At 44.0% G+C, this 27,430-nt stretch overlaps 1 protein-coding gene across 1 annotated transcript; it reads left to right on the top strand.

Moving 5' to 3' along the window:
- The first annotated feature begins 1,870 nt into the window (after positions 1-1,870).
- Positions 1,871-27,430, top strand: DAGLB (diacylglycerol lipase beta). Its single transcript, XM_029577690.1, has 15 exons — positions 1,871-2,160; positions 4,412-4,563; positions 5,915-6,089; positions 11,979-12,240; positions 12,748-12,870; positions 13,607-13,734; positions 14,875-15,001; positions 16,614-16,697; positions 17,363-17,440; positions 19,393-19,473; positions 19,564-19,691; positions 20,621-20,689; positions 20,771-20,843; positions 21,635-21,885; positions 24,011-27,430. The coding sequence occupies exons 1-15, from the start codon at positions 2,066-2,068 to the stop codon at positions 24,207-24,209; spliced, it is 2,025 nt and encodes a 674-aa protein (XP_029433550.1). The 5' UTR covers positions 1,871-2,065; the 3' UTR covers positions 24,210-27,430.

Genomic DNA, 27,430 nt, shown 5'->3' with positions numbered 1-27,430 from the left:
CTAAAAATGGTGAACCCTTCGAAACTTCGGGGAACGCTCTGGCCCTTCCTTTCCTCTTCCCCATATTTACAGGTACTTCAAATCGTATATAGTAAGAAGAAATTTAAGGGGATAAGGAGAGTTTGGAGCGCCACAGATTAGCATGGCATACTGCAAGAGTTGGCTCCCTCTGCGATCTTATTTAATATTTACATTTTTCATATCTGTCAATTTCTATCCAGTTTAGGAGTTGGATATAGGATTTAAGCAGATGATATTCATTTTTGTCCCCATCTCCTCTGATATATCAGTAACTACAAACAAGATCATCAATTGTCTTGATGCTATCTCTAATTGGATGAGTGATTTTTTACTATCTTTAAACATCAGTAAAACTAAAATGTTATACCTTGCTCATATTCCTAAACCAGATATCCCAAAGTATCTATTTTTTGCTCATAAGAAGATTGCTATCTCCAATCAAGTACGTGATCTGAGCTTTATTCTTGATACAACCTTGTCTTTTTGCTCACAAATTCAAAATTTGGTAGGCTCAGCTTTTTACAAATTGAATATGCTCCATCAGTTGAAACTTCTTTTGTCAGATTATCATCTAAAGATTGTTATGCATGCCTTGGTGACATCGTCTTTAGATTACTGCAATGCCCTGTGGGGTTACCTTACTCCACATTGAAGGCATTGCAGCTTGTACAAAATGTAGCTGCACAAATCGTGCTTGATTACAAGATCATATTTCTCCTGTATTGTTTACACTTCACTGGTCATTATCTGATGGAGAGTAAAATTTGTTCAAAGCCATTCATGGCTTGTCCTCTAAATACCTTAATTCAGCACTGAAAATCTATCAGCCTTCATGATCATTGAGAGCTGTGTCTCAGAGCTTACTTGCGACACTGTCCATTAGGCAAATCCATCTGACAGAATCCAGAGAGAGGCTGTTTAGCGTGACAGGCCCAAGTTTATGGAATGTGCTGCCAAAGAAGGCATTAAAAACGCATTATTACTAAGGTTTAGGAAGCATTTAAAAACGCCATTGTTTCAGCAGGCATTTGATAATTTGAGTTAAATGGCTGACATTGTATACATACTCAATTGGCACTGGTTTTTATCTTAATTTTTATGGATGATCGTTTTACATATTTTTGTTATGTCTTTGTTATAATTTTTTTGTTTTTATGAGTGTAATGTTCTAACCTTAATTAATTTTCATGCAATCTCCGTCCCTTATTGTGCCACATTTCAGACAATGAAGGTTCGTATTAAGAAAGTATTACAGGAATATACATAGATATTTGGGGGGTTAGCTCTGCCCTCTGCTGCCCTTCTGTGAGAAAGGGAAGCTGGGGCTAGAAATGTATTTTAAAAAAATTCTAATTTTTATATTTATATTTCTAGTCAGTCTTTCCAATGTTACAGGTATGATTGTTCGTAACTATATAGTGAAATTGTGATTTTTATATTGCTGTTTATAATGTTCTGAAGCGTCTTTGGAAAGAGCGGGATATGATCGTAAAATATAAATGTTAAGTATGTCCCCTTCCGTGTGGGCCAGATCTTCAGAGGGATAGCCGTGCACTTGACGAAGTGGACTCTGTCCCCAAACCTCATGCCTCAATAAGTTGGTTAGTGTTAGTCCCACGTCGCTTGTCATTTACAGAAATCTATGAAGGGTTATAATTAAAGCCGCGCCTAGTTTCTCAAAGCAGCAACCAGAAATGAAAATCCTGAGGGTGATAGACCAGATCCTATTACAGGACTTTGCCCCCCCATTCCCTGCCTTTCCGCTTGATGCAGGGAGCGGGGATGTTCCGGGGCTCCTGTTTCCCGCCGGAGGACAAAGCGGAGGAACCCCCCCCCCCCCCCCCGACGAGCGGCTCTCCGGATGAAGAGGAACGGGGGCTGCGGTCTGGTTTCCCGCCGGAGGATAAAGAGGGACGCACCGAAGCGTAGTCCTCAGCGCGGGTTTCCCGTGGAAGCGTGCGGCGGCAGGAGGCTTCCGGACGGCCGAGGGATGGGTTTCGTCGTCTCCCGGGCACGCGGCGGCTGAGCCGCGGGGAGCTGCACCATGCCGGGCCTGGTGATGTTCGGCAGGCGCTGGGCCATAGCCAGCGATGACCTGGTCTTTCCCGGTGCCTTCGAGCTCTTCCACCGGCTGGTCTGGTAAGCCGTGGGGAGGCAGTGAACCGGCAGAGCGTCCTTACGGGGCTGGGAGCGGATTCCGTGCGCTGCAGTCTGTTGGGCGAGATGCACACGTGGGCGCTGTTTTACTGTAGGATGCAGCTGTGCTTTGTTCTGGGATCGTGCAGAAACCTGAGTTCTTTGGATATCTTTGCTGACCTAACACAAGTGCAGTGCTATCCAAAGATATTGATACATAGGAGCTTTCAAGCCCACGGAGAGTCTCTCTTCTTCAGCTTTGGGACCATTGTAGGTTTTTTTCTGTGGATAGGAAAGGTAGCAGGTGGAGGCTAAAGTTAACTCAGCAATTTAATTATCGATGACATTTTCAGTATTTTGAAAACGTTAAAACTCCTCAGGTACTGTCGCACTTTACTTGAATACATTGCTGCTTTTCACATTTATTTACAGTGTTTACCTAATGAGCAGCAACATTAAATGGAGCGTTGTGGGGTGTTTTTTTTTTTAATAATTTCACTGCTTTCCATTTTCAACAGGCCCTAGAGCAGGTTATATAATCAATCCCTATTAGTTTTTTGTGCACCAGCTACTGTAGAAACTGTGAAAAGTGTGTCGTAACATAACTGACTAAAAACCACTTATGTCGAAACACTCATCTGTAGACCAGACTCGCTGTATAAGGCACACAGGCTTGATGGAGTATATTTTGGTCGGTGGACAGCAATATGTTAGATGCATTTGGATCTTGTATACCTCATCAGCTGGAGAAACATCTTTTACACCATAATGATTAGAAAAATTCATGCTCTATGATGTGACTGCTGAAAGCTCCGTGACATGTTTTTACATAACGCATATCCCGTGTGGGCTGGCCTGGTGGCTCGCAGCAGTGCTGTGTACTGCCTTGCAGAAAATCTCAGCTTGATTTCTGGACTTGGCAGAGGAAAGAGTCATAGCTCATTGGGGAGAAGGGTGGTGCAGAGGAGGGAGTCTTAGCTATTCCTCAAGGCTGGCACTTACTGCTGAGATCTAGGGTGCTTGTTAGCTGAGTTCTCAGGTTGTAGAAGTCCAAAGGGGCAGGAGGACACTGCCAGGACAAAAAAAAAAGTTGCTGCAAGTCTTTAATTGGATGCACACTTTTTATAATGTAATAAATCTTTTTCAAAGTTTGCTGTCTGGCATTGTTTGAAGTTGTGAAATTACGTTTACAGTGACTGAAAATTGCAGGGAGCCCATTGATATTGATTGGTCACAATCCTGTAGGACTCTGGCTTGTTGAAAGGGTAGCTAATGGCAAGGAGCTGCAATATCCTTATGTTTCCACATTAAATTACAGCTGACTGAAAGAAAACTAAAAAATACCCAGTCTAGCAGCAGTAATAACATCATGCGATAGAAAGCAAGGGGGAATTCATTTCCCTTCTAAAGCTTCTCCTTTGAGCCCATTCTATGTGAGTACCGTGTTAGATGCTCTTGCAGCATCCTGTGGCATTCAGTCTTGGTTGCCTAAAGCAACTCAGTAGAGGCTTGTCTTCTGCTGAAGGCACAGAGAGGGAGTGCCAGAACCCTAAATTACAACACTTCCTCTATATTGCAGTCAGGAAGAAGCAATATCAGGGGTGTTTATCCCTGCCTCAGCCATTTAATCAGGAGTCTGAGGCCTTATAGTCACAGGGAGCTTTCTTGCATTGGGAGTATTACAGGCACAGTGGCCCAGCTGGGAACCAGTTAATTTGTTTAAAAGGACTTGTTTGAGCAGATGTGTGCAAGGATTACTTTTAAGAGGACAAGACCAGAGTCGTTTTTCTTTTTATAAAGAGGAATCACTTGATATAAATTGGTAGGTTTGTTAGAAGTTTCTCTTGACCAAAAATGCACCGATTCTGCATCTGCAAATTTTGCTAAATAAGACTAATTGTTACAGAAAGTTATGCACAGAAGGAAATTCGATAAGACAATGTCAAATATCAGCTAAGCTGACCAGCATGAGGAAAAAAATGCCAGAAGCTCATGCTGTGTATTTGGAATCCTATATGGGAGGTATAAAGTAGCAGGAGCACAGCTGTACTGACTCTCACAGGCACTGTGGTTTAGAGGCATGTTTATGGAACATTTGTATTGATATGAGTGCATTTTCTCATTTTAAAACTTTGATTTGCCTTCTTACCTTTTTTAATAGCAGTCAGTTTTTCTTAACTGTTAATTACAAAGCTGTTAAAAAAAATTTGGAATTGCATGGGCTTCTGATGAAATCTGGGCTTTGTGTTTGCAGGTGGATTGGAATTCTTGTTCTGTATTCTGAACACAGAGGACACTTTGAATGCACGGGGGGTGTGTTATTACGTAGTTACTTGATTGGCCTCCTTGTTCTTCTGGCTGCCATAATATGCACTATGTCTGCCATAGTGTACATCAGTATGCAAGGTAAATGGTTCCCAGGTACACAGCATGAAGTGTTCATACACAGATTTGAAGTATGTCAGACTCTTTCCCTTGGAAACCTTGAGCGGTTTATTCTGTTATCATGCCTTCTCATGTCCTTGCAAAGCGGGATACATTTCCCTACTAAACAACTGTATGTAACAGTCCTTTCTGGCTGAATGTTATGAATATCAGTGGGACAGTGGGCATGATCTTAGTAAGCTTGTACCCCTCCCTGCCTCTTAAACACAGACTGGGGGGAGGGGGGCAGATCCTTAGTAGCTCAGGCCAATGATATAAAGCTTTTTACCTAGCTGAATTTTATTTTTCCCCTTTGGGTGTAACTTGGAATACAACTTCATTTATTTCAGTCAATATTTGACTTTGAAATACTTCTGAATGTTTTGGTGGTAATCATGAATATTCATGTTGACATGTGTGATTTTGCGCTCTCATCAAATTTGTATCCTGCTGGGGTTGGTGTGTGTGTAAATATCTCTGAGCTTTCCCTAAAGCTCTGAGTAGGCATGGCATTGGACTTTACTGGCTCTGATTTAGTGCTTTGTAAACATGAGTGCATATGTTTACACGCATTATAAATTTGTTAGGCAATTCACGACTTGCTCAAGTTACTCTGTCATGGCTAAAGACTTCCTTTCTCTAGCTCATGACTTCTCTTTTTTCTTTTTTTTTTTTTAAATCAGTCTTGCTTTAACTGAAAGTATCTGCAAAACAAGACTTTGTATTGCTTTCAGATTCCATTCCATTTAGATCTGTACTTCTAGAATTTACTTAGGCAAGTTTCAACAGAGCTACTTGTTGAACATCGCCAAGCAAACTGGTTCTGTTGACACTTGTTCCAACTTCTGTACTTTGTGTGGAATGTGTGTGGGTTCTCTGACCCCCTCCCCCCCTGACTGCTTAATTTACAGAAACACATCTGCAGTCCCTGTTTGGACTTGGACTGTAGTTAGCATGGTACTGCTGTCACACTGAGCAGGGTGATGTCAGGCATTATGTCCCTATATTAACTAACCTAAAGTTTTTATGTTGCTGTGCTCTGTACTTTACTGAAATTTTGTTTTATGAAAAACATGCTTAAAGGAATCCAAATATGATCCCTACAAATAAGGTAGGTATGATAAGCAGACATTCTTTGTCCCTCTGAGCTTGCAACTTCCGTTATGCACTATAGCTGCTGGTCCTTACTTAATTATAACTAACAGCACATTTGACAAAGAAATGTTATTCTTTGAACTGAATGAGCATCAATTTGCATTAGGCACTCTGCCAAAAATAAAAATGCAAACCTTTACATAATGAGCATTGCATAACTGCATGATGTGTTTTTCAGGAACAATTTCTAATCCCGGCCCAAGGCAATCTATTCCAAAACTGGTTTATACCCGTCTAGCGCTGTACCTGCCAGAGTTCGTGTGGGCTATTCTGGGGGCCATTTGGGTGTCTGACAATGGTGTGCGCTGCAACAGAACTGTGGTCAACGTTGTGCTGGGTACAGTCATTGTTAGGTGAGCCCATGACTAATAAAAATCCCAGGCACCTGATTTGTAGAGCTAATGTTTATAGGCTCCTCATACATGGAAAGAGAAGTACCTCAGCTTTTGGTCTCGCCTTGTCGTACTCTGATCTACAGCATGATCCAGGCAGAGAAAGTCACCAAGCGGCTTTCTTTTTCTCACTCGATCAGGCAGCCACTTGGAGTAGAAAAGTCAAAGGGAATGTTTGTTGTTCAGTTTTAATTTAGTCTACAAAAGTAAATGTACACAAGAATCCTGTTAGACTGAGTGAGTTTGAAGAAGTGAGCTATGGCACTAAATGTCATTTGTTTATGCTATAAAATGTTCAAAGCAAAAACTTAATGTGGGTCAACTGTATATCAGCAAGCAGCCCTAAGGCACCTTTATTAATACTTTTATTTTATTGTAGTTCTCACCCTATGCACAATAAAACAAAATACATCCTTGTCATAACACATCCATTAGTCTAATCCCCATTTTAAGTCACCAACCTCACCCCCTAATGCTTGTACCGTTGGATGCTTCTTGCTTAATACATGTAGACCACTGGTCTCTGATCCCCCTTCATTTATATTACTTGTTAACAACTCCCAGGTTCACTTCATAACCGGCTCAGGACAAATCTGGGCCCAAACATACTTAGCTAAATTCCTCTTCCCTATACGTACCCAGATCAGTCCAGACACCTGGGTTTTGCCTTCCTGCCAGCAGATGGAAGAGAAAGTTTCACTGACACTGTACATAACCCAGAGTGCCACCTGCAGTCCCCCAATATTTCTCTGTCTCCAGCAGATGGTAGATGGTGTAAAACCTGCAGTCTGGAGAGAGTGAAAGAAAAGACACAATTTCTGGATTCTCCCAGGGGGTTGTGAGGTCCTGATGGGGCCATCCCCCTTGATTTGAGGTGGATGAGCAGGGGGTTGGTAACTCTTCTACTAGCTTGGTGCAGAGGTCTGTGGGGTGGACACCTGGTGGTCCAGATCCCTCATCCTCCATGAGACAACGGCGGAACCTGCTGGCAGTTCTGCACTGCAAGCCCAGTGGAGCAGAGAAGTATCCCTTTTATATGATTTGCCCTGGGCTGAGTCGCTAAAGTTTGGCGAAAAGAGGCTGATGTAGCCAGTGGTCTGGCTCTTTTCTGCTCTGCCTTGCGGCCTGCGCTCCTGGAACCGGAACGTCTGCACCAAAGGAAAGTATTGGTTTCTATGTATCTTTATTTGTTCTCGGTTAAAAAAAAACCAAAAAAGAAACTGGTTAGAGGAATCTGAACAGCATTGGGGTTCTGGGGGAGAGCTACCTTAGCAACTCGGGGAGTAAAATGATAAAGTTTTTCAACAGCTTCTCTGCCTGCTGAGGAGACTTGCTGTTGGCTCCCTGGCACAGAGGGGACGGTTCTCCTGCTTGCTGTCGAGGTGCGGAGAGTGGGGTGGCACAAGTGGTATGGTGTTCGGGGGGGGCATGCATTGAGCATGGCCGAACTGGTAGAAAGAGCCTTGCAAGTGATGGGGTCTAATGCTGAGGCTTTCTCTGTCGGCACAAACAGCAGCCATTTTCATTTCCCTAACAGTGTCTGCGGGGAAAGGCAGGGGAATCCCTTCCTCAACTATCGCTGGCGATTCCCTGTCATGTTGAGGTGCAGAGAGGCACTTGCACCAAGGAGGAGTTTCTGGCTCTGGTAGCGGTCTTCTGCCGGTTTTAATATGCTTATGCCCAAAGCTTGTTTAGCGGAACAGGCAGTGGGGGATGCTGGCTCGTGGCCCTGTGATTCTCGGCCGGTCAAGAGGCCTGAGCTGTTAGGAAGCTCTTCAGGCCTTTGATTTCCGGTGCTGGGTGTTGAACGGATCTCTCGCAGGGAGCCTGCCCCTGGTAATGTTCAAGGGGGTGTGGATCATGAGATATTGGAGGATTCTGATGGGGAGTTGGCTTTCTCACTTCTAGAAGAGGGGGAAATTGCATATGATTGAGAGCTGCTTCGGGTTCTGCTCATATTTTTATCTTTTTTTCACAGAGATGTCTTGCTAAGTTTGTTAGCTCAGACCCTGAACACGCGTAATGTGGCTGGAGGTCAATTTTAAGCATCCTGTATCTTTCTCCCAATTCAAGAGAGATTGGATTTAAAGAAGGTAAATGCGGTTCTTGAGGTTCCCCATTTCCGCATGGAAACTCTTGAGGTCAGTCATAGCGGCGGTTTACAAGGGAGAGTGCCTGGCATATCTGCACATAGCCATCAGGCCGGCTCACCAGAGATTCCTGAGGTTCATGGTCCTAAGAGAACACTTTCAGTTTTGAGCACTTCCCTTCAGCTGGTGATGTCTCCAAGTACCTTCACCAAGGTGATGGTGGTGGGGGCAGCCGTATTGCAAAAGGAGGGTCCGTTGGTGCATCCATATCTGGACGACTGGTTCATTTGTGCAAAATCAGAGGACCTCTGACACTTGGTATAAAAGGTACCATTGCGCTTGAAGACTCTAGGATGGGTGGTGAACCTAGCAATGAGCCATTTAGTCGTCTTTCAAATTCTGGAATATCAGGAAGCTCAGTTCGACACACTGTCAAGACAATGTTTCTCATGGAGAGAGAGTACTGAAATTGCACTCAGATTAGCCTTCTGCTAGAGCTTTCAGTGCCCAGGGTCTGGGACTATTTACAGGTCTGGGTTCTATGGCGTTGACATTGGAATTAATGCATTGGGCATTAGTGTATATGTGGCCTCTGCAGGGGGCTCTTCTCTCCCGCTGGAATCCATTATTGGAAGAGTTTGTTTCATCTTCCTCTTCCATTGGGGGGGGGGAAGACAGGGACAGTCTTTCATGGTGGCTTACTTGCACCAGTCTCAAGCATGGTGTGGCATTGGAGGCTCCAAATTGGGTAATAGTCACCACTGATGCAAGCCTCTCCGGATGGAGGGAAGCTTGGCAAAATTGGCACAGGGCCAGTGGTCAAAACAGGAGGTCTCATGGTCAATCAATCAGACGAGAGCTTGCCTGTCTGCCAAGGTTACATGGCCATCTAGTACAGATCCTATCAGACAATGTGACGGTGGCCTACATCAAGAATCAGGCAGCGACTAGAGAGGCCCGGGAGTTGATTCTCTGGCAGAACAGCACTTGGAGTGACTGGCAGTGTCTCGCATCGTCTGAACAACGTTCAGATGGATTTTATCAGTCTGAGAAAGTTAGACCCCAGGGAATGGGAGCTGTCGGAGGCTGCGATGTCTCTCATTCGTGGGGGGGGGGGGGGGGGTCATCCTGACAAAGGGAACACCAAGGTGTCGCAGTTTTACAGCCGCTGAACAGAATGGATGGAATTGGAGCTCTAGTGCTGCCGTGGTCTCGAGGGATTCTTTGTCTTCTTCTGGTGGACAAGGGATTACAGCAGATAGAGAAACATCCAGGCAATGTGATCCTTGTAGCTCTAAAGTGGCCACTTTGCCCATGCTTCCCAGATCTGATTAACATGGCCATAGACAGGCCCCTGAGGTTTGGACCTTGGTCATCTGTTTTCCATCAGGGCCCAATATTTTCGAGTCAGGCAGCTCACTTCTGTCTCATAGCTTTGCTTCTGAGAGGAGATGACTGAGATGGAGGGGATATTCCTAAGCAGTTATTTCCACCTTATTGCAGGCTAGGCAACATTCTTCATCCTCGACATATGTGTGAATTTGGAGGATCTTAAGTCCTGGTCTGCTGTTGACAGTGCAATCTCAGCCTGTTCGGGATATGGTTTTGCATTTTTTGGCTTTTCTACAGAGAGGTTCTGGTCAAGAGATTGTCCTTTAACTCCAAGAGTCCAGATAGCATCATTGGGTTGTCTCCAGCATAAGGTGCAAGGGTATTCTCAGTCCACCTATCCGGATGCTATACAGAGAGCTAAGAACTTGTGTCCTCTGGTGCAAAACATTGGTCCATCTTGGAATCTGAATCTAGTCCTTAGAGGATTGTGTAGTTTTACCTACCGAAGAGAGCTACGGTTAAGGACTTGTTTCTTATAGTGTGTGGGTGTGGTTTTTTTTTTTATTTTTTTTTGCTGGCTGTTTGTTCATCCAGGAGAATTTCAGAGCTCCAGGCACTGTTGTGTCAAGATCCCTTCCTACAGATCTTTATGCATGGTGCCGCCTTCTCTCCCTGAAGTAGTCTTGGTGTCCCATCTTAGTCAGACATTGGAGCTTCCCACTTTTTCCAGATTTGGATTCCTCCACGCCTCATACGGGGGGAGCTTAGGCTCTTAGGAGGTAGCTAAAGGTCACTTATGACTTACTTAGATCGAATCAACTGTTTTGTACTGTGACGTGGCCCAAGGCATCTAAGGCTACAATTGTATGGAGGCTGAAGGAAGCAATCGAGTCGACTTAATTTCTAAAGGGGTGCCCTTGACACGTTCTCGGGCAGCTTCCTGGGCTGAGTCACAATAAGTGTGTCTCCACATGAAACTTGCTGGGCAGCTACTGGGAAGTCGTTGCACACTTTTGCTAGGCATTATCGCTTGGATGTGGGGGCTCCGGCTTCCATGTGTTTTGGTGAGAGTATTCTGTGAGCGGAACTCTCCAGGTCCCACCCCCGGTTAAGGGGAGCTTAGATAAATCCCAGGAGTCTGGCTGATCTGGGTCCATACAGGGAAAGGAAAATTTTGGTTCTTACCTGCTAATTTTTGTTCCTGTAGTACCATAAATCAGTCCAGAGTCCCGCCCATGTACTGGGGGGGGGGGGGAGGTCTTTCCTTGTACGGTTGCTTTGTATATAGTGCAAAAAGTTGAATTCTAATGAGGAATATATGTTGAAACGGAGCTTGAGCTGCTGTAAGCCAGGAAGAAATCTTTAGTCATCAGTAGCGCATTTATTAAAAGCTCCTAATTCACAATGTTATTTATTTGAACAAACTAGGTCTAGGGCTCTTTCTTTTGTTGCACCTAGTATGTGGAATTTGTGGCCAGAGCAGTTGAGAAAAGAAAAGAACAGTAAGGAATTTAGATAACAGATTAAGGCATTTTGTGTTACATACAAAACCAATATATAAAAAAATAATTTATTTCAAATTTTATGTATTTGATGTTGTAAACCACACTGAACAATATATATTTTTGGATTTTGTGGTATATAAGATTTAAAAATAAATAAAATAGTGTGGAGTTGTTGGAGGTTTTCAGTGTTGATCGTTTATATTAAATTTGGGAAACGAGTTTTCCCACTGTCTCTTTTGGGCAACTTCACCTTCTTCCGGCTCGTTTGAGGGGGAATAAGCTTGCTTAGAAATTTAAGGTTGTTGCTGTCATCTTGGCTTGGGTACAGGTCAATACTGTGTGGCTGCAGGTGGCACCCTGGGTAATGTACAGGGTCATTGAAACTCTGTCTCTCTGTCTCCATCTGCTGGCAGGGAGGCAAAACCCAGGAGTCTGGACTGATCTGTGGTACTACAGGAATGAAACTAGCAGGTAAGAGCCAATTTTTTCCTATCCTCTTTCAAATAAAGCATCTTCACTGATGGAATGATATGGAGTGGCCTAAGGGTTAGAGCAGCGGGCTGAGAACCAGGGAAGCCAGGGTTCAGATCCCACTCGTGCCCCTTGTGACCTTTGCCAAGTCACTTCACCCTCCCTTACTTCAGGTACAAACTTTAAATTGGGAGCCCTCTGGGGACAGGGAAATACTTTATTGTACCCGACTTATCTTGCCTTGAGCTCCCAATGGAAAGGCACGAGCCATATCCAAATAATTCCTTAACCAATCGATATTTAATGGCAGGTGATTCCATAAGTGAACACTGCACCTGAAGGCCTGGTGCCTAAATAAGACTCCAAACAAAAACCCCTCTTCCATGAGGGCGTTGTGCTATCTAACACAGAATTCAAAAATGCTGACACACTTTTTTTTTTTTTTTTTGTAGCTGGATCATTATCCTTTTCACCTCCGTGGCAGTTCTGATTGCCTTTGATCCCCTGGGAAAGAAAAAGGCTGTATACTTTGCTGGTGGTGACGCTCGTGACCTAGAAAGCAGCCAGTCCAGTCAAATGCTGTACAATATCAAGAACGCAGCAACGAATGTCTGGGAGAAAAGAATCCAGTGGCTGTGTTGCTGCATTGGGCACAAGACTGACAACAGGGCAGCCTTCTCCAGCATCGCAGAACTTTTCAGCACTTACTTTTCTGTAAGGTGGAAACGTTTGTTTGATAAATATTCTATTCTGTCAATGTTCTTTTAATTTATTTTCTTCTTGTTGGTTCCAGACTTTCCATCTGCTTGGTTAACAAACCTTTTAAAATATATATATTTTTTTTTAATGTAACAAAAGATTTATTTAAAACTGCAAATAAGGTAATCCCAATGCACCAGATCAAATGCTTTTTCAGCATCGATGGTAAGCAAGGCCATCGGCGTCTAGACTTCCTGCGCCCACCAAATTAAGTTGATCACCCTCCTCACGTTATCTGCAAGCAGTCTTCCAGGCATAAATCCCGTTTGATCAGGGTGAATCAGTCCAGCCATCACGCCACTTAAACGTTTGGCCAGAATACGTATGCGTTTTTATATTCACCATCTATGGCAGTAATAAATATTTTAGTTGTAATATTTCTTAGCTCTTAAAATGTAAATGAGATTCACAAACGTGAAGCAAAACTGCCAGGTGATGTGGAATTTCTTTGTGTCCTTCCAGGACACTGATTTGGTGCCAAGTGACATAGCTGCGGGACTGACTCTTCTTCACCAAGAGCAAGACAAGATGGAGCAGTGCCGAGAGCCAGAGGAAGTGGTGTGCCTTACCCCATCCTCTCCAGTGGTGAGAGGAAATCTGCTGCCAAAGCTTGCGCTTTTAGAAATGCTGGATCCCCACATGCTTAAGGCGGTGGCGGACGTCTATGTTTTTAGTCCAGATTGAGTAATGTTGACGCTCTAGTTCTGCTGTCTCTGGCTTGGTGACCACATCTTGGTCTGTGCTGGGGGGGGGGGGGGATTTGCTTCGGCTGCAGTGTATCCGTCCGTTCGCTCCAGGAAGCTTGTTTATGGAGAGTTGTTTCTTGGTCCTCCTTCTCCCAGAACCAGGGGTGAGAGAGGAGCAGGGCATGGGTGCAGGAGATGGTCTGCAAACGTTTTAGCCTTGTTTTTGGAACTCTAAAGCTCTACCTTGCCAGGTTCTTATGGCCTGGATTGGCCACTGTTGGAAACAGGATGCTGGGCTTGATGGACCCTTGGTCTGACCCAGCATGGCAATTTCTTATGTTCTTATGTCTCTCCAGTCTTCAGTGACATCACTCTCCCAGCCTTTGAATTTAGTCCCTTTTTATCTTTTTTGGGGGGGGGGGGGGAATTCACCCTCTTGTGTGTGCAGCAGGTTGGAAGCCTCCCACATACTCGCAGTACCTGAATATAATTAGCTCTGAAGTTCTGAAAAGCAGAGTATGAAATGCGTGTCAGGACAAGGAGAGAACACCATAGTGTGCTGCACTCTGCCTGGGCTCTGGCATCATGTAGCATTGCTCTTATTGACTAGCAGGCATCTGCTGGCTTTTATCCAGAGAGAAGACTTGGATGTAGAGTTGGAGAACGCTGCACACTACATGCAGTTTGCTGCCGCTGCCTATGGATGGCCCTTCTACATATTCAGTAACCCACTTACAGGACTGTGTATGCTTAGCGGCGAATGGTAAGTGGGTGTAGTTCTTATAATATAGCCCACCTGAAAGCTTTAGAGACGAGACAACTGTATGTAGTAGCACTACTGTATCTTTTCAGAAAAGCTTGAAGCAGGTTGTCAGCTTCCCAACACAGGGCTGCCTGCAAAGCTTCAATTTTGGCCCTAAGTGCATGCAACAAGGCTGGTTTTGACTCAGAAGGTTAGGCTTTCAGTTTGATTGGAACCGGCCTCCGAATTCACGACTGTTATTTTTTTGCGTTAGCTGAAACGACTTGATGGGTAAGGGGGAGCTATGGCGGCAGTAGTGGTTCCTTCTGCAGCTCCGCTAATGTGGACCCTCGGCCTGGACTGTAGGTCTCTCTCTATTGAGTGATGGCTGAAATTCCCCACGTCCTCTCTCGGTGCTGCTTCCACCACTGGCCCGGGGAGCAGAAGATCTGACTTGGGAATCGCGCTGGTTGTCCGCATGGCAATGCGCAGTGCTGCCACACTCCCCCCACCCTCTAAAGGAAAAATACAGCTTACGACCTGTGGGATCCTACTCTTAGGAACACATTTTATTTATTCATTTATTTTTTGAAGATAAATGGAGTTGAAAGGATTATTGCTGAGGCTACAAAATTAGAATTTAAAGAACCATAAACAATGCTTTAAATCAATGGAAGGGAAATTTTATTTTAGACAGGCAAGAATTTGTTTCTTTCGGCCCTTAGGTTAAATGAGCACACTCGACATCTATGTAATGATCCTTGATGTACAGGAAGAGATTTAGCTGCACGTGAGCCAAAATCCGTCAAAACTTACCAGATCTTTTCAGACACATTTTGGTTGTGTTATGTCTCAGAACATTGTGTGACTGCCATAATCCATTTTTTTTTTTTTTTTAAACTACATCAGCGGTATCACTTGAAATGTTTAATAATGTTAAAACATTGGTGAGAATTTTGTTGCGTGCTTTCGTGTTGCTACATTGGTCAATACTTACAATTCTCAAGTTGGAAGAGAAGTGTCTCCTGCCTACAAATAAGCAACTACAAATTTAAAATTGATTTGCCCACCATGGGACTTTGTGCCATATTACAGCAAAGTGTTTTGAAGCTGCCTGTGTGGCAAAGCTGGCGTCAGTTCACTGGTGACCTCCTCTCTTAGCTGCAGAAGCCGAACTCTGGAGAACGATATAGTCGGAGGCGATTACCTAAATTGTCATTTTGGATCCATCCTGCAGACGACGGGGTTGCAGTACAGAGATTTTATCTACATCAGCTTTCATAATAAGGTGAGACAGAAGGGGCTTGGTAACAGGATGGTTTTTGTTTACAACTCGAGGCACCTGGTTGACCGGTAATAGACATAACCATATTCTAGGGTCTTGCTGGTTAAACCCAGCTGTACGATTCCAGCTTCTAAAAGCCTATTGGAGCACAAATAGTGATGTGGGGAATTCATGCAGTTCTTCATCATTAACTGCAGCTTTTAGTTTGTTTTTTTTCCTTCCAGTTAACATGGGCTGTCCTCTTTGTAAACATATAGTGCTACCACCCTACCTGGTGCACTTTAAGCTCTATAGAAGAGCTTCAGTATTTATTTATTTATTTAAAAGTATTTATATACCGCTTTTTAAAATAAAATTTTATCAAAATGGTTTACAACAGGTTAAAATAAAGTAAAAATAAAATATAACTAAAATAAACATAAAATACATACATTTAGCTAAGTAGCTAGATAATTGCTAGCTAAAAGAAATTATTAATTAAAAAAATAATAATAATGGTAACATGCCATGGGTAAACAGAATAGGGAAGGTAAAAGGGATGAAGGGGGGTGGCAACTTATTGGATTAAAATATCCTAGGAAGAAAGCAGATGGGATGATAGAGGAGAGGTTGAGGTAATATGTGTCTGATGGGTGAGTTTTGGGGAGATGAGAGCTTCATCTTTGATCGGGGAAATGCTTAGTAGGAGTATTAAATGCTTGTTGAAAAAAGAATGTTTTTAAAGCTTTAAAGTACCAGGCCGTGTGGGAGTGTTGTGGGATCTTCTTGCATGATTTCTCTATTGTTAGCGAAGGGTATTGAACTAGACCTCACTTATTCTGTAATGCTCTGTGGCTTGTTTTATTTAGCTATGTGGCACCTCCTGGTAGCCAAAACCGTTGGTCAGCTGAGGGGTGCAATGGCTTTAACACACGTCACAGTAGTCTTTGAGGCTTTCCAGCCTGTGTGCCACCATAGCACAATGGAGGCAGAGAATTAGAGGGCCTATCTGCCATACCCCACTTTGAGTTGGCTTTGTAGCCAGCTGACTGCTGCTTGTACTGATCGGTGAAGCGGAAAGGTGATGTAAGGTGAGGAAGATCCAGCTAACCTTGCACCATTGTGTAAACGCTGACCTGCTCCAGGCCATGTAATTCTCTTGCTGAGGATGATGGGGGAAAAAAAAAGAGTTGAATTAGATTCTGGTATTCATTATTTGCAAGCAGCCTTAACATAATTTCATAAATTAACAATCTACCCCCCATGTCCCTCAATCTTGGTTGTATTATTTTTGAAACAGAAAAGCCTGGTAACCTTTTTTTTAATTGCTGGATTTACGCTAAATTGCTCGATACTGCAAGATCTCATATGACGCAAAATTCTTCCACCATGGGCAGTAGCCTGCATCAGATCAGAAACCCCAGGTATTTGGGGTGGTTATGATGTTAGTGGAAATAAAAATAAAAAAAAAAAAAAAAAAAAAGTGAGAGAACAGGATGGGTTTTGCCTCCTTAGTAGTTATGTGGTATTCCTGCATATGAGATGTACAGGTATACTTTTTATTGAAGAAAGATGTAAGATTAACAAAACCAATTAAAACAAAGATTTATTTTTTTTTTTTTTATTTCCCCTTCAGATTTATGAAATCCCTTTTTTCATAGCATTGGATCATAAGACAGAAGCTATCTTGGTAGCCGTGAGAGGGACACTGTCTCTTGAGGTATGTGTTTAGATATTTCTGCTCTCTAGACTCGGTCAGTTTTAGGCTGCCCCTCTGGCACAACGTGTAGAGGAACCCACGCTACAGAAGCACTGGGATTTCATTTCCTGACTTGTGACCTTGGGCAAGCTGGGTTCTGTCTGGTACATGGCCATAAGCTCTTCAGGGCAGGGCCTTGTCGTCCCTGTGTGTGTCTAGTAATGCTCTCTGCTAACTAGAGGCATTTCTTTCTGCCGAAGAAGTGTCTTGCTGCTTGCAAAGGAAAAGAGAACAGTTGGCTCTCTCATGAGGCTACCTTCTCGGATTTTTAAAATGCCCTCTCCGTAGAAGAATGCGATAAAATGTAACCTCCCTAGCTCAAATGTAAATAACTGCAGGTGTATTTGTGCTTTTGCTGCCAAATCAGTCTTGGGCAACACTTTCACTGGATCTAAGTAGAATTTAAAGAAAATGTGCATTTTTTTTTTTAACATGATGAATAAATAATGTTTAAATAGCTTGCTAGCAACTCGCATGTTTTGCAAATTGAGTTGTTTCCATGGCAGCTTTAACTCTAGGCAGTCTCTCGCATTCAAAGGTTTGCTTCTGATTGAAGGCAATTAGAATCGGTAAGAAACCAAGCTGATTCTTTACGAAAACGATTTGTAATTGATTTTTACCTGCAGGATGTGCTGACTGATCTGTCTGCAGACACAGAGACGCTCCATACAGAAGGAGTACAAGGAGACTGTTTTGCACATAAGGTATCCGGGGGTGGTTGTACACTTCTGAAGGAAATCAATTATGGAAATGCGGCGGACCACTGGAATGGTCAGACTTGACTGCGGTACCAGATATTTGAAAGAGTCGCTTCCATTTTAATAGGGAAATGGTTATTTTAGTGCAGTGATTGGTGTTTGATTTAGTAGCGTATGTGTGGGGTTTAAGAAGTTTAGACGACAGCAGAGTGAAAGTACCCCTGAGAGCTCCTTGTCTAGAATTCCCTGTTGCCATTTGGGGAGACCTGAACCAAGCTGCGTGGAGCTGTCTGGTGCTTTAGTCTCTTAGAGTGGAATGCCACGCCCTTTGAAACTTAAGTTTTATATCCCATGGCATTTTAACAAGTCTGCTGCATTCTTCTCCTCTGAGTCACAAGAGGTCGAGGACTCTGAATTTGTAGCATCAAATTATTAAAAAAAACAAAACAAAAAACCCCAAAATAAACCTGTTAAACGCTTGGATCTTAAAGGAGGAGTTGGATAGGTTATCTGTTCTGTGAAGAAATTAGGACAGGGGGGTTCAGAATTGTGAAAAGGAGAGAATTGTTCATAACTTGACTCCTAGATCCTCTGTTCATATTGTTTGGGGATTCTGGTCCCCACTTCATTAGGGCCGCTTACTGGTTGGTGCTTCTATATGGTTAACTACCAAAAAAGTGTTAGGGAATATTTAGCAGGCTCTAAGCAGGAGAGAAGTAAACTGCATTTTTTTGCTCTTCGGCCTGGTACAGATTTTAGAATAAAACATTCACTTGGGATCTTTTCAGTTGATGATTAATACATACTGTAAGACAGGCCTGCGGAGACCATGCAATATGCAAAATAGTTTGTTTTATATATAATGCATCTGTTTCATGTTCTCCTTGATGTGTGGTGTGGAGCAGTGGGAAACCAGGGTTCAACTCTCGCTGTCACTCCTTGTGACCTTGGGCAACTCACTTTACCCGCTGTTGCCTCAGGTACAAAAATAGTTTGCAAACCCTGAGGGGATAGGGAAATACCTACAGTACCAGATGTTCACTTTGAAGTGCTGAAAAGCGGAACATAAAAAAAAAAAGATAGATATCAGTTTAAACATAAAGACTGAGGACGTCTAACTCATCCCACATGCACAGGATGTGGCTTATTAGGAGCTCTTATCAGGTTTTTGGCTACATAACACCCACATTGTAGACACTCTTTTTAAATATTCTCTGAAGTCAGCGATACTATAAATCCACAGAAACATTCTACAGTGTGTTAAATATATTTTACTAGCTGTTAAGCCCGTAACAACGGGCTACATTTAAAAAAAAAATGTTTTCGGTCCATTTCCTTCCCTCTTCCCCCCCCCCCCCCCCCCCCCCCCTCCCCTCAGCTCACTCTTTCTCCTCAGCTCGCTCGCTCCCTCCTCACCTTGCTCTCCTCTCTTTCCTCCCTCCCCTCAGCTCATCCACAACCGGCAGACGGAAGATCTCCTGGGAAGGGGGGGGGGGAGGGTGTCCCTCCCTCCCTCCTTCGCACACGGCGTCGCCACTGCTCCCCCCGCTCCTGCAGAAATACCTTGTGTGTGTGTGTGTCTCTCTCTCTGTCTCTCGTTCCCCCCCACCCGATGGCCTTTATCTCTCCGTTTTGGTGATTCTGAGCCTCTTAGATACAAGAGGCAGGTTAGCCAGGCACCCAACAAGGGTACAGCATGCTTAAAGGTACAGGACAATTTTGACTCATCGGCGTTGTGCTTTTTATGTTGTACAAACCCTTTACCATATATTTCCATATTTTGGGGGAGATGGGGAGGTGCTGTAATTTTGAAGCCTTGCATAGCTTGCAGAAGTGTTGTCCTGCCTCTGATGTAAGCTATTTGGTTTAGGTTTGCTTCGAGCCACTGATTCTGTTCATTGCCCTGCAGTTTAAGTATCACTTGCATGTGCTGGTAATGCATAACATTTGCATTTCAGGGAATAACACAGGCTGCAAGTTACATTTATGGGAAACTAATAAACGATGGCATATTGAACCAGGCTTTCACGATCGCTCCGGTAAGTTGTAAAGAGTGGCCTCCGGGGCTCGGACTCAGTTTGTGATCCCTGGGTAAATGACCCTGCTTTTTGCTTCTTGTTCCTCTCCAGGAGTACGGGCTGGTCATAGTGGGCCATAGCTTGGGAGCTGGAGCTGCCTCCATCCTGGCCATCATGCTGAAGAACTCCTTCCCAATGCTGAGGTGCTACGCATTCTCTCCTCCAGGAGGCTTGCTCAGGTAAAACTGAAATCTTCAGGGCACCCGGGGAGCAGTTTAAAACCTCTCCTGGCTGGCGCACGCCAAAGCCAGATCTGTTGGTCTCTGGCACAGATTAGTCGTCCTCTGGCACACGGGTCAGGCTTTTTTGTGGCAGCACATGCTGGAGGTGAACCTGTTCATATGATTTTTTTTTTAAGCTGGCCACTAGTCTAAATGGTCTTATACCCTTTCAAGAGAGATTTCTACTCTGCATTATGTAGCATATGAATTGAAACTGCAGGATAAGTTAGTGGTGGGTTATAATTTTTAATAAAGTGTTTTTTATATTTGTTCAGACTTCAATTAAACAGCAGTGATTGAGAATACATGCTAAAGTCTGTGACTGACTTTCTTGTTGCTTAAATTCAGTTTGCAGCAAGCCTGAGAGGCTTACAAAGTTTTCTTTTCAAAACGCATACCTGGAGTTTCTTAAGACCTACCAGAGATGAGGCAATACCGGCAGGGCCTGCTGTTCTGGAGCAGCACTCCCCTGACTTACCATCCAGGGTTCATGTTTAAAACATTTCAATGTGACTTAAAGCAAAAGATTTTTTAAGTCTCCTATTTCCTGAAGACTTGCAAGTAAGAGAGAGATCATTTAAGAAAGAGCCTTGACAGAGCTACAAAATCCACTGTGCATTGGAAGTTGGTTTGGTTCCTTCCTCCCCTGCTCCTCTTTAAGGTTTCCAGCTAGAATCTGGTGCTGTGAGCCTTCACTGGCAGGGACCAGGGCTCCTTCCAGAGGATACACTCGAGCGATGATTGACTGGGAAGTCCCCTGCATCCCGGGTCAACTCGGGAACCAGGGCCTGCCAGCCTGCATGTGGTGGCAATTTGTGTGTTGAGGGGAGACAGCTTATTGTGTAATTAAACTAAAATGTGTGTTGTGTTTTTTGTTTAATTCGTAGCAAATCCCTTGCCGATTACTCCAAGAACTTTATAGTCTCCGTTATCGTTGGTAAGGATCTGGTTCCAAGGTAAGGATAAGAGGTCTGGTAGCACAAGTTCTGCAGTCGGAAACCAGAACATCCTCTTATCTTGGTTTATCTGTTTCGTAGGCTGAGCATGCCTAACATGGAAGACTTGAAGAGCAGAATATTAAGGATGGTTATCAACTGCAATAAACCTAAGGTGATCGCATTTTCATTAATAAATAATCTTTGTAAAGATTTTAAAGAAACTCTTGCATGCCGGTGAAGGTATTTGCTTGGCTGATAGTCTCGCGTTACTTGCTTAGGTAATATACCTAGAAGATTGAATGAGTCAGAAGTAGTGGGGATGCTTTTCTCTCGGAGCCAGCCCCAGTGTTGCCACGTATTTTATAAAGAGAATTTTGCTGCTGTAGGTGGCTTTCTTTTGGAGGATAGGCATATAGAATTCAAAAGCCATGCTCATGAGGATAGAGCTGTTACTCCTATGACCCTGGTCCAACTCCTAAAACTCGTGCAGTTCTGTACCATTGGCCATGTTAGGATTCCGAAAGCCTGACTATTTACCTGACAGGTATCCCTCCTTTAAGCACTACATTATACCTATGTGTGGACAGCGGGAGAATGGAAACTGTTCTCAAATTATTGGTTCCTTTAGGATAAGATCATTATCCTGTGTTCTGTACCACCGCTATCCTGTTAACAGGAACCTGCCGGGCCCTTAAGATGGCATTTTAGGGCACGGTCGGGTTTTTTTCTGGGCAGGCCAAACACTGCTATGAATGTTGAGGTCTGAGAAGGATTTCAGAGTTAATGGCCTTGCGCGTTTCTGGGTGGAAGGGTGCAGGGCTCAGTTTGCATTTCCATTCAAGCAGCATCTCTTATATACGTTGCTTACGTATTCCTTTTTATTATTGTAAGACGCGGGTCCATCTGGTGCATGTGGTGATTTACAGTAAAGCGAGGTTTCTCTGTTTTTTGCCTTGCGCCTAGTACCAGATCCTGCTGCGGGGCTGCTGGTATGAGATGTTCGGAGGCCGCCCTGATGACTTCCCAACAGAACTGCAAAGCGGGGCCCAGGCTGCTTTATCCCAGCCCCTTCTGGCTGAAGACAGTTTGACGCGTCGATCACCTTCTTACAATACTCTCTGTGAAGAGTCTCCATTAAATTCTCCTTCTCAGTATCCTCTGCTGTACCTTCCTGGGAGAATCATTCATATCGTGGAAAAGAGCAGAACAGGAAGGTAACAGATTTGTAGTCATTAATATATTATACGATAACTATCACAAACCCCACACGGGCAGTGGTCACCACTAACAAATTTGTATGCTTCTAAAGGAGTATAAACTGTACAGTGTTATAAATGAGGCTTATGAGGAATTATAGCTTCATCCGATTTGAAAGACGGCGAGTGCTCTTCTTACTTCTACTTGTCACCTCACCAGTGCTGCTTGGTGTATGCAGCGCTGTGCACGTGAGTTGCTAGCAAGCAGTTCTAGCCATGTCTTTCCTTTAAAAGCCCATCAGGGGTTTATAGCTCCAGGGGCAGTAGTAGTCCTTTGTCCTTGGAAGGATGGAGAAGCTGATTACAATAAGGTGCAGATATTTATTTCCATTTTGTGTGTGTGTGTGTGTGTGTGTGTGTGTGTGTGTAACTTCATCCTGATCGGGTAAGAGTTTAGCGCACACAGCGTGTGCATAAAGTAGCACACATTTGTTATTAATCGCCATGGACTCCTGCTTCCCTGGCTTTCCTTAAGAGTTGAGAGAACAGCTGGCAACGGAGCTGTTGGCCAGGCAGGAGCTGCAGGACAGTAGCATTTAGGGGAGGGAAGGTGGGCTGATAGCATAAGGCGCCAGTGATCTGGTTGTATGTACAGCAAGCACTGCTCCACGGTGACCGTTGTGCTATTAGTGACTACCCCAAAGAGATTATATAAGTTACCCATACAATGCAGTGGCCAGTGGTGACAATTCTGCTCTTTAGGGCCTGCCTTATGTGCCTTTCCAGTTTCCTGTGCACAAATCATGACTTATGCACACATGTTTTGTGCACCACATCTATTTGGGTGGACATCTTTTGGTTGTGATGCCTGTTTTGTGTTTAGCTCTCAATTCAGTTCACTAATGCTATGCCAACTAATTTCTCAGGGTAAGTGTAAAGAAAATGTGCACTAAAATTTAGCTTGCATTTTGTTATAGTGGCCCCGGCGCCTACCATAAAAATCATTAGGTACTTGTAGAAAGCCTCTGTGCCCATTCAGGAGCTGTTATATGCAGAAGCACTTCTTTAAAGCTATTTGAATTACTTTTGCCATCTTTGCTCTATAAACTCATTCTCTTCCATAAAAGCAATACATCTTTCAGACCCCTGTGTTACAAGCTTATGAAATGTTCCACCCTGTCGTCTTACTTTAGGGCAGTACACAAATACTGAAAATTAAAAAAGCAAAACAAGCAGTGCTGCACTGCCTCTTAGCTATGGCATAAGCCCATTTCTCTTCCAAGTGGCCATTAACTACCAGTAAATGTCTCATGCTTTTAATTTTTCTATACCCTCCAACTCCATATGATAAAATGCCCCCACTGCTGGTCAGCTCAAACTGGAAAGTCACACTATTTGATGTGGGAAATAGTGCAGTCCAGGAGCCAGGCAACTCTGGTCCTGGTAGGCCACAAACAAATCTGTTTGGTTTTTTTTAGGCCAGCCCCAGTCTGAAATACCCTGTGCATATCCAGACAAGCAGAGGTGCCTACCTCCTGCAGTTAAGTGTGCAACATTCCCAGGCTGCCACGCCAGTGCTGCGCACGCTCATGCAGAGGACCAGAGCTGCTGCTGGTGCGAGGGAGGGAAAGCAGTCTGTTGCACAGCTGCAAGCGCTAGTGGTCAGACTAAAGGGAGGCAGTAGCTAGAAACCACTGCTGTGCATAGTTCTGGGCTGCGCAGAGCTGGAGGCAGGAATAGAGAGACCGTGTAAAACAGGGCCAGAAAATGCTGCCTGGTTGGGGATGAAAGCTCATGAGGGCTGTAGTGTGAGCAGAGGGTGGATCCACCTGAAATGGGGATGGAGAATGTTGCATGCTATGGGTGTGTTCATGTCTCAGCAGCTGAGCTGCCTTGAATGTTAGTCAGTGCCACTTCTGCTTCCTGGAAGTTTTATAACCAATTCTTTGGAAACTGCTCTCTTTTTTTTTTTTTTCTGAGAAACGTGAGAATAGCCGTAGGTCACTAGAGGCCGCTAAAAGCTTTAACTAGTAATTGTATCTGCTACATGGAGGATGTTCCTTCCATCTAGGGTTAACATACTAATCTGTCGACTTAATGCTCGCCTCGAATGTATAAATTGAATTGTGTTTCCTTCTTACAGGTTCTGTTGTTCGGAAGTCGCTTACAGTGCCAAATGGTGCAAGGAAACAGCCTTCACTAGTATATTTATCAGTCCCAAGATGCTAACTGACCATATGCCGGATGTGGTCATCAAAGCATTAAGGAGCTTGTCTCAGGACCGTGACCAATGTGTTTCCTGTCAAACCCCAGCCAGTGCTTTGGTTACAAACAGCCCCTAGGTGGGTGCTCTCCGCTGCTGTAGCGATGCAGGAGCTCAGTATGTGACCTGGACTAGAGCAAGTGGGGGGAGAGAGGCTGCTTTTTAACAACTTCTGCACGGTAGGGCCCTTCCCCCTTCTTTTTTTTTTATAGGGCTCATGGGGATGACTGTTTTTTAGTAAATATGAAATGAGCCACAGCACACAATTTATTCTAAGTCAACTCTACTTTAGTAATGGTGACCCGGGAGTGGCAAAAGGAAGATTTGCAAAATAACCAAACCAGGAGCCTTATGCTTAGGGGCTCTTGGGTGAATGGAAGGAGGTAGTGCTTGGTTTTGTGGACACTGCTTCCCTAACTTAATTTTTAAGCATGTCCTACCCCCCCCCCCCCCCCCCTTGCAGCAGTGAGGCTGGGCCCACAGCCTCGTCTCAGAAGTGGGTGGGAGGTGCTGGTCTTGTAGATAACCTGTGCTCGGGCTTGAAATGATTGTATGCACACCAGCCTCATTAACTAACTAATGCTTGGGGCTAGAACCAGAATCCATCTAACTGCAAACCACAGCAGTACGCATGGAAGAATGTACACAGAGTAACTACAGCACCCTATGGACTAGGAGAGGGGGAGAGAGTGATAAACGGGTGGTGATGAAGGAGGGGGAGATGGAGTGGTGGAAAGAGACAGCCAGTGGGGTTGGGGGGGTGGTAGAGGGAAGGAGCGGGCCTGGTTTGTATGGACAGTGGATCATAGCCAGCGACTGATTTGGGAAGGGCAACAGCAGCATGTTTGAAGGAAGCCCCCATGACTAAAAGGGAGAGGGTTGGTGCACATATTTTCTACCCCCTACCATGGCCTGTGTTAAATCACCTGCCTATAAACAAAGGACATTTCTCCTAACCATGTAATACAAAAAATATTCAAATTCTGTTGTCATCTCAGCAACACAAACTCCCTCCACTACCCAATACAAAAACCTGCAAAACGTTTACTCAAGCTCTGAAATCTGCCTTACCCCAACTACCAAACTCAAACAGTAACCACCTCAGCTTTGAAAAGGGAACACGGCAGCTCTTACAACAAGCCCTAAAACACCAATACTCCTATTAGGAAAACAGAACAAGTCAGGCTACTATAGAAACTATATGCTAGTAGAATATCTCACCTAAATTACATGGAGAACCTAACCAGACTCTCACCCAATACAGAGACCAAAAAGCATAAATACAAAGGTGCAGACAAAAACTGAACTGGAAACCTCAAGAAGCCAGACTGTATGCATTGCAATAATGGAAAAACAGAAAGATCACTGTTCCTCATAAAACATTAAATACAATCAAGAAATATATCAATAACAGTAAAACCATAATAAACTTCAAACCTAGTGCTATTCTAGAACATCTAATAATATAAACTTACATAATTTTTAAATTTCCCAAACAAAATATTTCAAAACAGCTGCAAATAATTAAAACTAAGGATTTAAAATTTCCCCCTGCTCCAGATCTTGGAATGGTTGAGGTCCAGTCCCCATGAGCTGTGGGTGGGGAGGAGGGCACAAACTTTCTTCTCATATACATACTCTCCCTAACGTACACACTTATTCACATACCCCCTCTCTCACACACATACTCTTAATGCACATGCTCTTTCTATTCCCACAGATGTACAGCTTCTCTCTCTCACATATACATGCTCATACACCCAGGCCTCTCCTTATCTTTTTGCTGGAGTGTGTAGAGGAGAGAGGGTCTTGTGCTGCTGGTAGCCCCGTATCCTCCTTCAGACGGCTGCTGCCAGTGATCCAGCAGCTGCCTGCCCTGTTCAGTTTCTGGCACGCTGGGGTGTACCGGCAGCCTGTGGCCTTCGTCTTCAGGCACTGGTGAGATGGCCCATGCCCACCTTGCCTGCTTCAGCTGCTGCTGAGACTGGGTGTGCCAGTGGCCTCTTGGGCATAATCTTTCACTGCTGCCATGGGATGGGGGTCTGTTGGGTCCCTTCTGGGTGGGTTCTTGCACAGCTTATGGATCTGCTGTTTATGAGCTAATGGACAACACGTTGGGAAGCACTGGCTTATAACATTGAGCAGCCCTTGCCTGAAAGTGAGTTTTATAGTTGAATTTGTAAATACTGTATATAGATAAAGGTGTTGAACAAGAATGTAAGCTAATGTAATTTAACAAGATGAACAAATATCTGGTACAAACATTAAGGCCCTGTAATTCTAGTTCCAACTTAAAGGGAGTGGAAAAAGTCTGTATAAGCCCTCTTTGATTTGTCTAAAAAAAAAAAGAAAACATTAACCTGTAAGGGCTTCAGACCAACCCAGGCCCCAGCCCTTTAAAATGTTCAGTGTGAAACAACTGGCACGGGACTTATGCATATTGTTTTCCTTGTCTATTAGTACTGCTGGCTAATACCTGTAAATTATTATTATTTTTGCAATATTCTGAGTACATATCCATTTCCTTTAGACCTCTACAGCTTTGCATTACAAAGGGTGAAGTGGGTTTCAGTCTGTAATGGTATATAGGCAACCATCGTTAGGTATTTTTATTGCCCTGACTAAGGGAGCAGAGCTCTAGTGAGTTACCCCCAAATGGATCTGACCTCCAGCATGCTATGTTTTATAGCCTAATCCTGCATTTACAATAAAGGGGGGGAGAGAGAGTGCCCTTCAGAGGGTGGTGTAGTACTGCATTCCCAAGACAAGGGGTGGTGATTTCTCTGCTGTCACCCTAGTGCTAAATGAACATGGCAGAAAACGTGAACTTTCTGACCATCCTCGTGAAACAGACACCCAAGTACAACAGCGCAAACCTTTCCACCACTGATGTTTTAGATGTAGACGGGGCAGTCCCTTTAATAGAGTAAGCGTTTTCAGGTTCACTAGAGCAGAGGTGATAAGACAGACAGCCCAGTTCAAGCCTGTGAGGGTAAGGTACTCCTACAGCTGCCACAGGCCTTTTACACCTCTGCTCTCAGCCCCACAACTGTGTTCATCCATGGACTTGAGGCCTTACTTGCACATGGACCACTGATCTTTCATTAGAGCCCTAGCACTAAAAAGAACAATTAGCAATACTGTGGCATTCCCACCCGTTCTTAATGCTGTATCAGCTGCCATCCTTCCTCCTCTAGGTTCTTTGAAGTGTTTTATTTGTGCCTGTCGCACTGTGCACTTTTCATATGGGCATCTTTTTGTTCAGGTATTTATGCTATTAAACTAGTGCATCATTTCAAA

The sequence above is a fragment of the Rhinatrema bivittatum genome, chromosome 14, assembly GCF_901001135.1.
Source record: "Rhinatrema bivittatum chromosome 14, aRhiBiv1.1, whole genome shotgun sequence".
NCBI classification, from domain to species: domain Eukaryota; kingdom Metazoa; phylum Chordata; class Amphibia; order Gymnophiona; family Rhinatrematidae; genus Rhinatrema; species Rhinatrema bivittatum.
The sequence above is the reverse complement of the archived record's forward strand: the minus strand, read 5'-3'. Positions and strand labels throughout refer to the sequence as shown.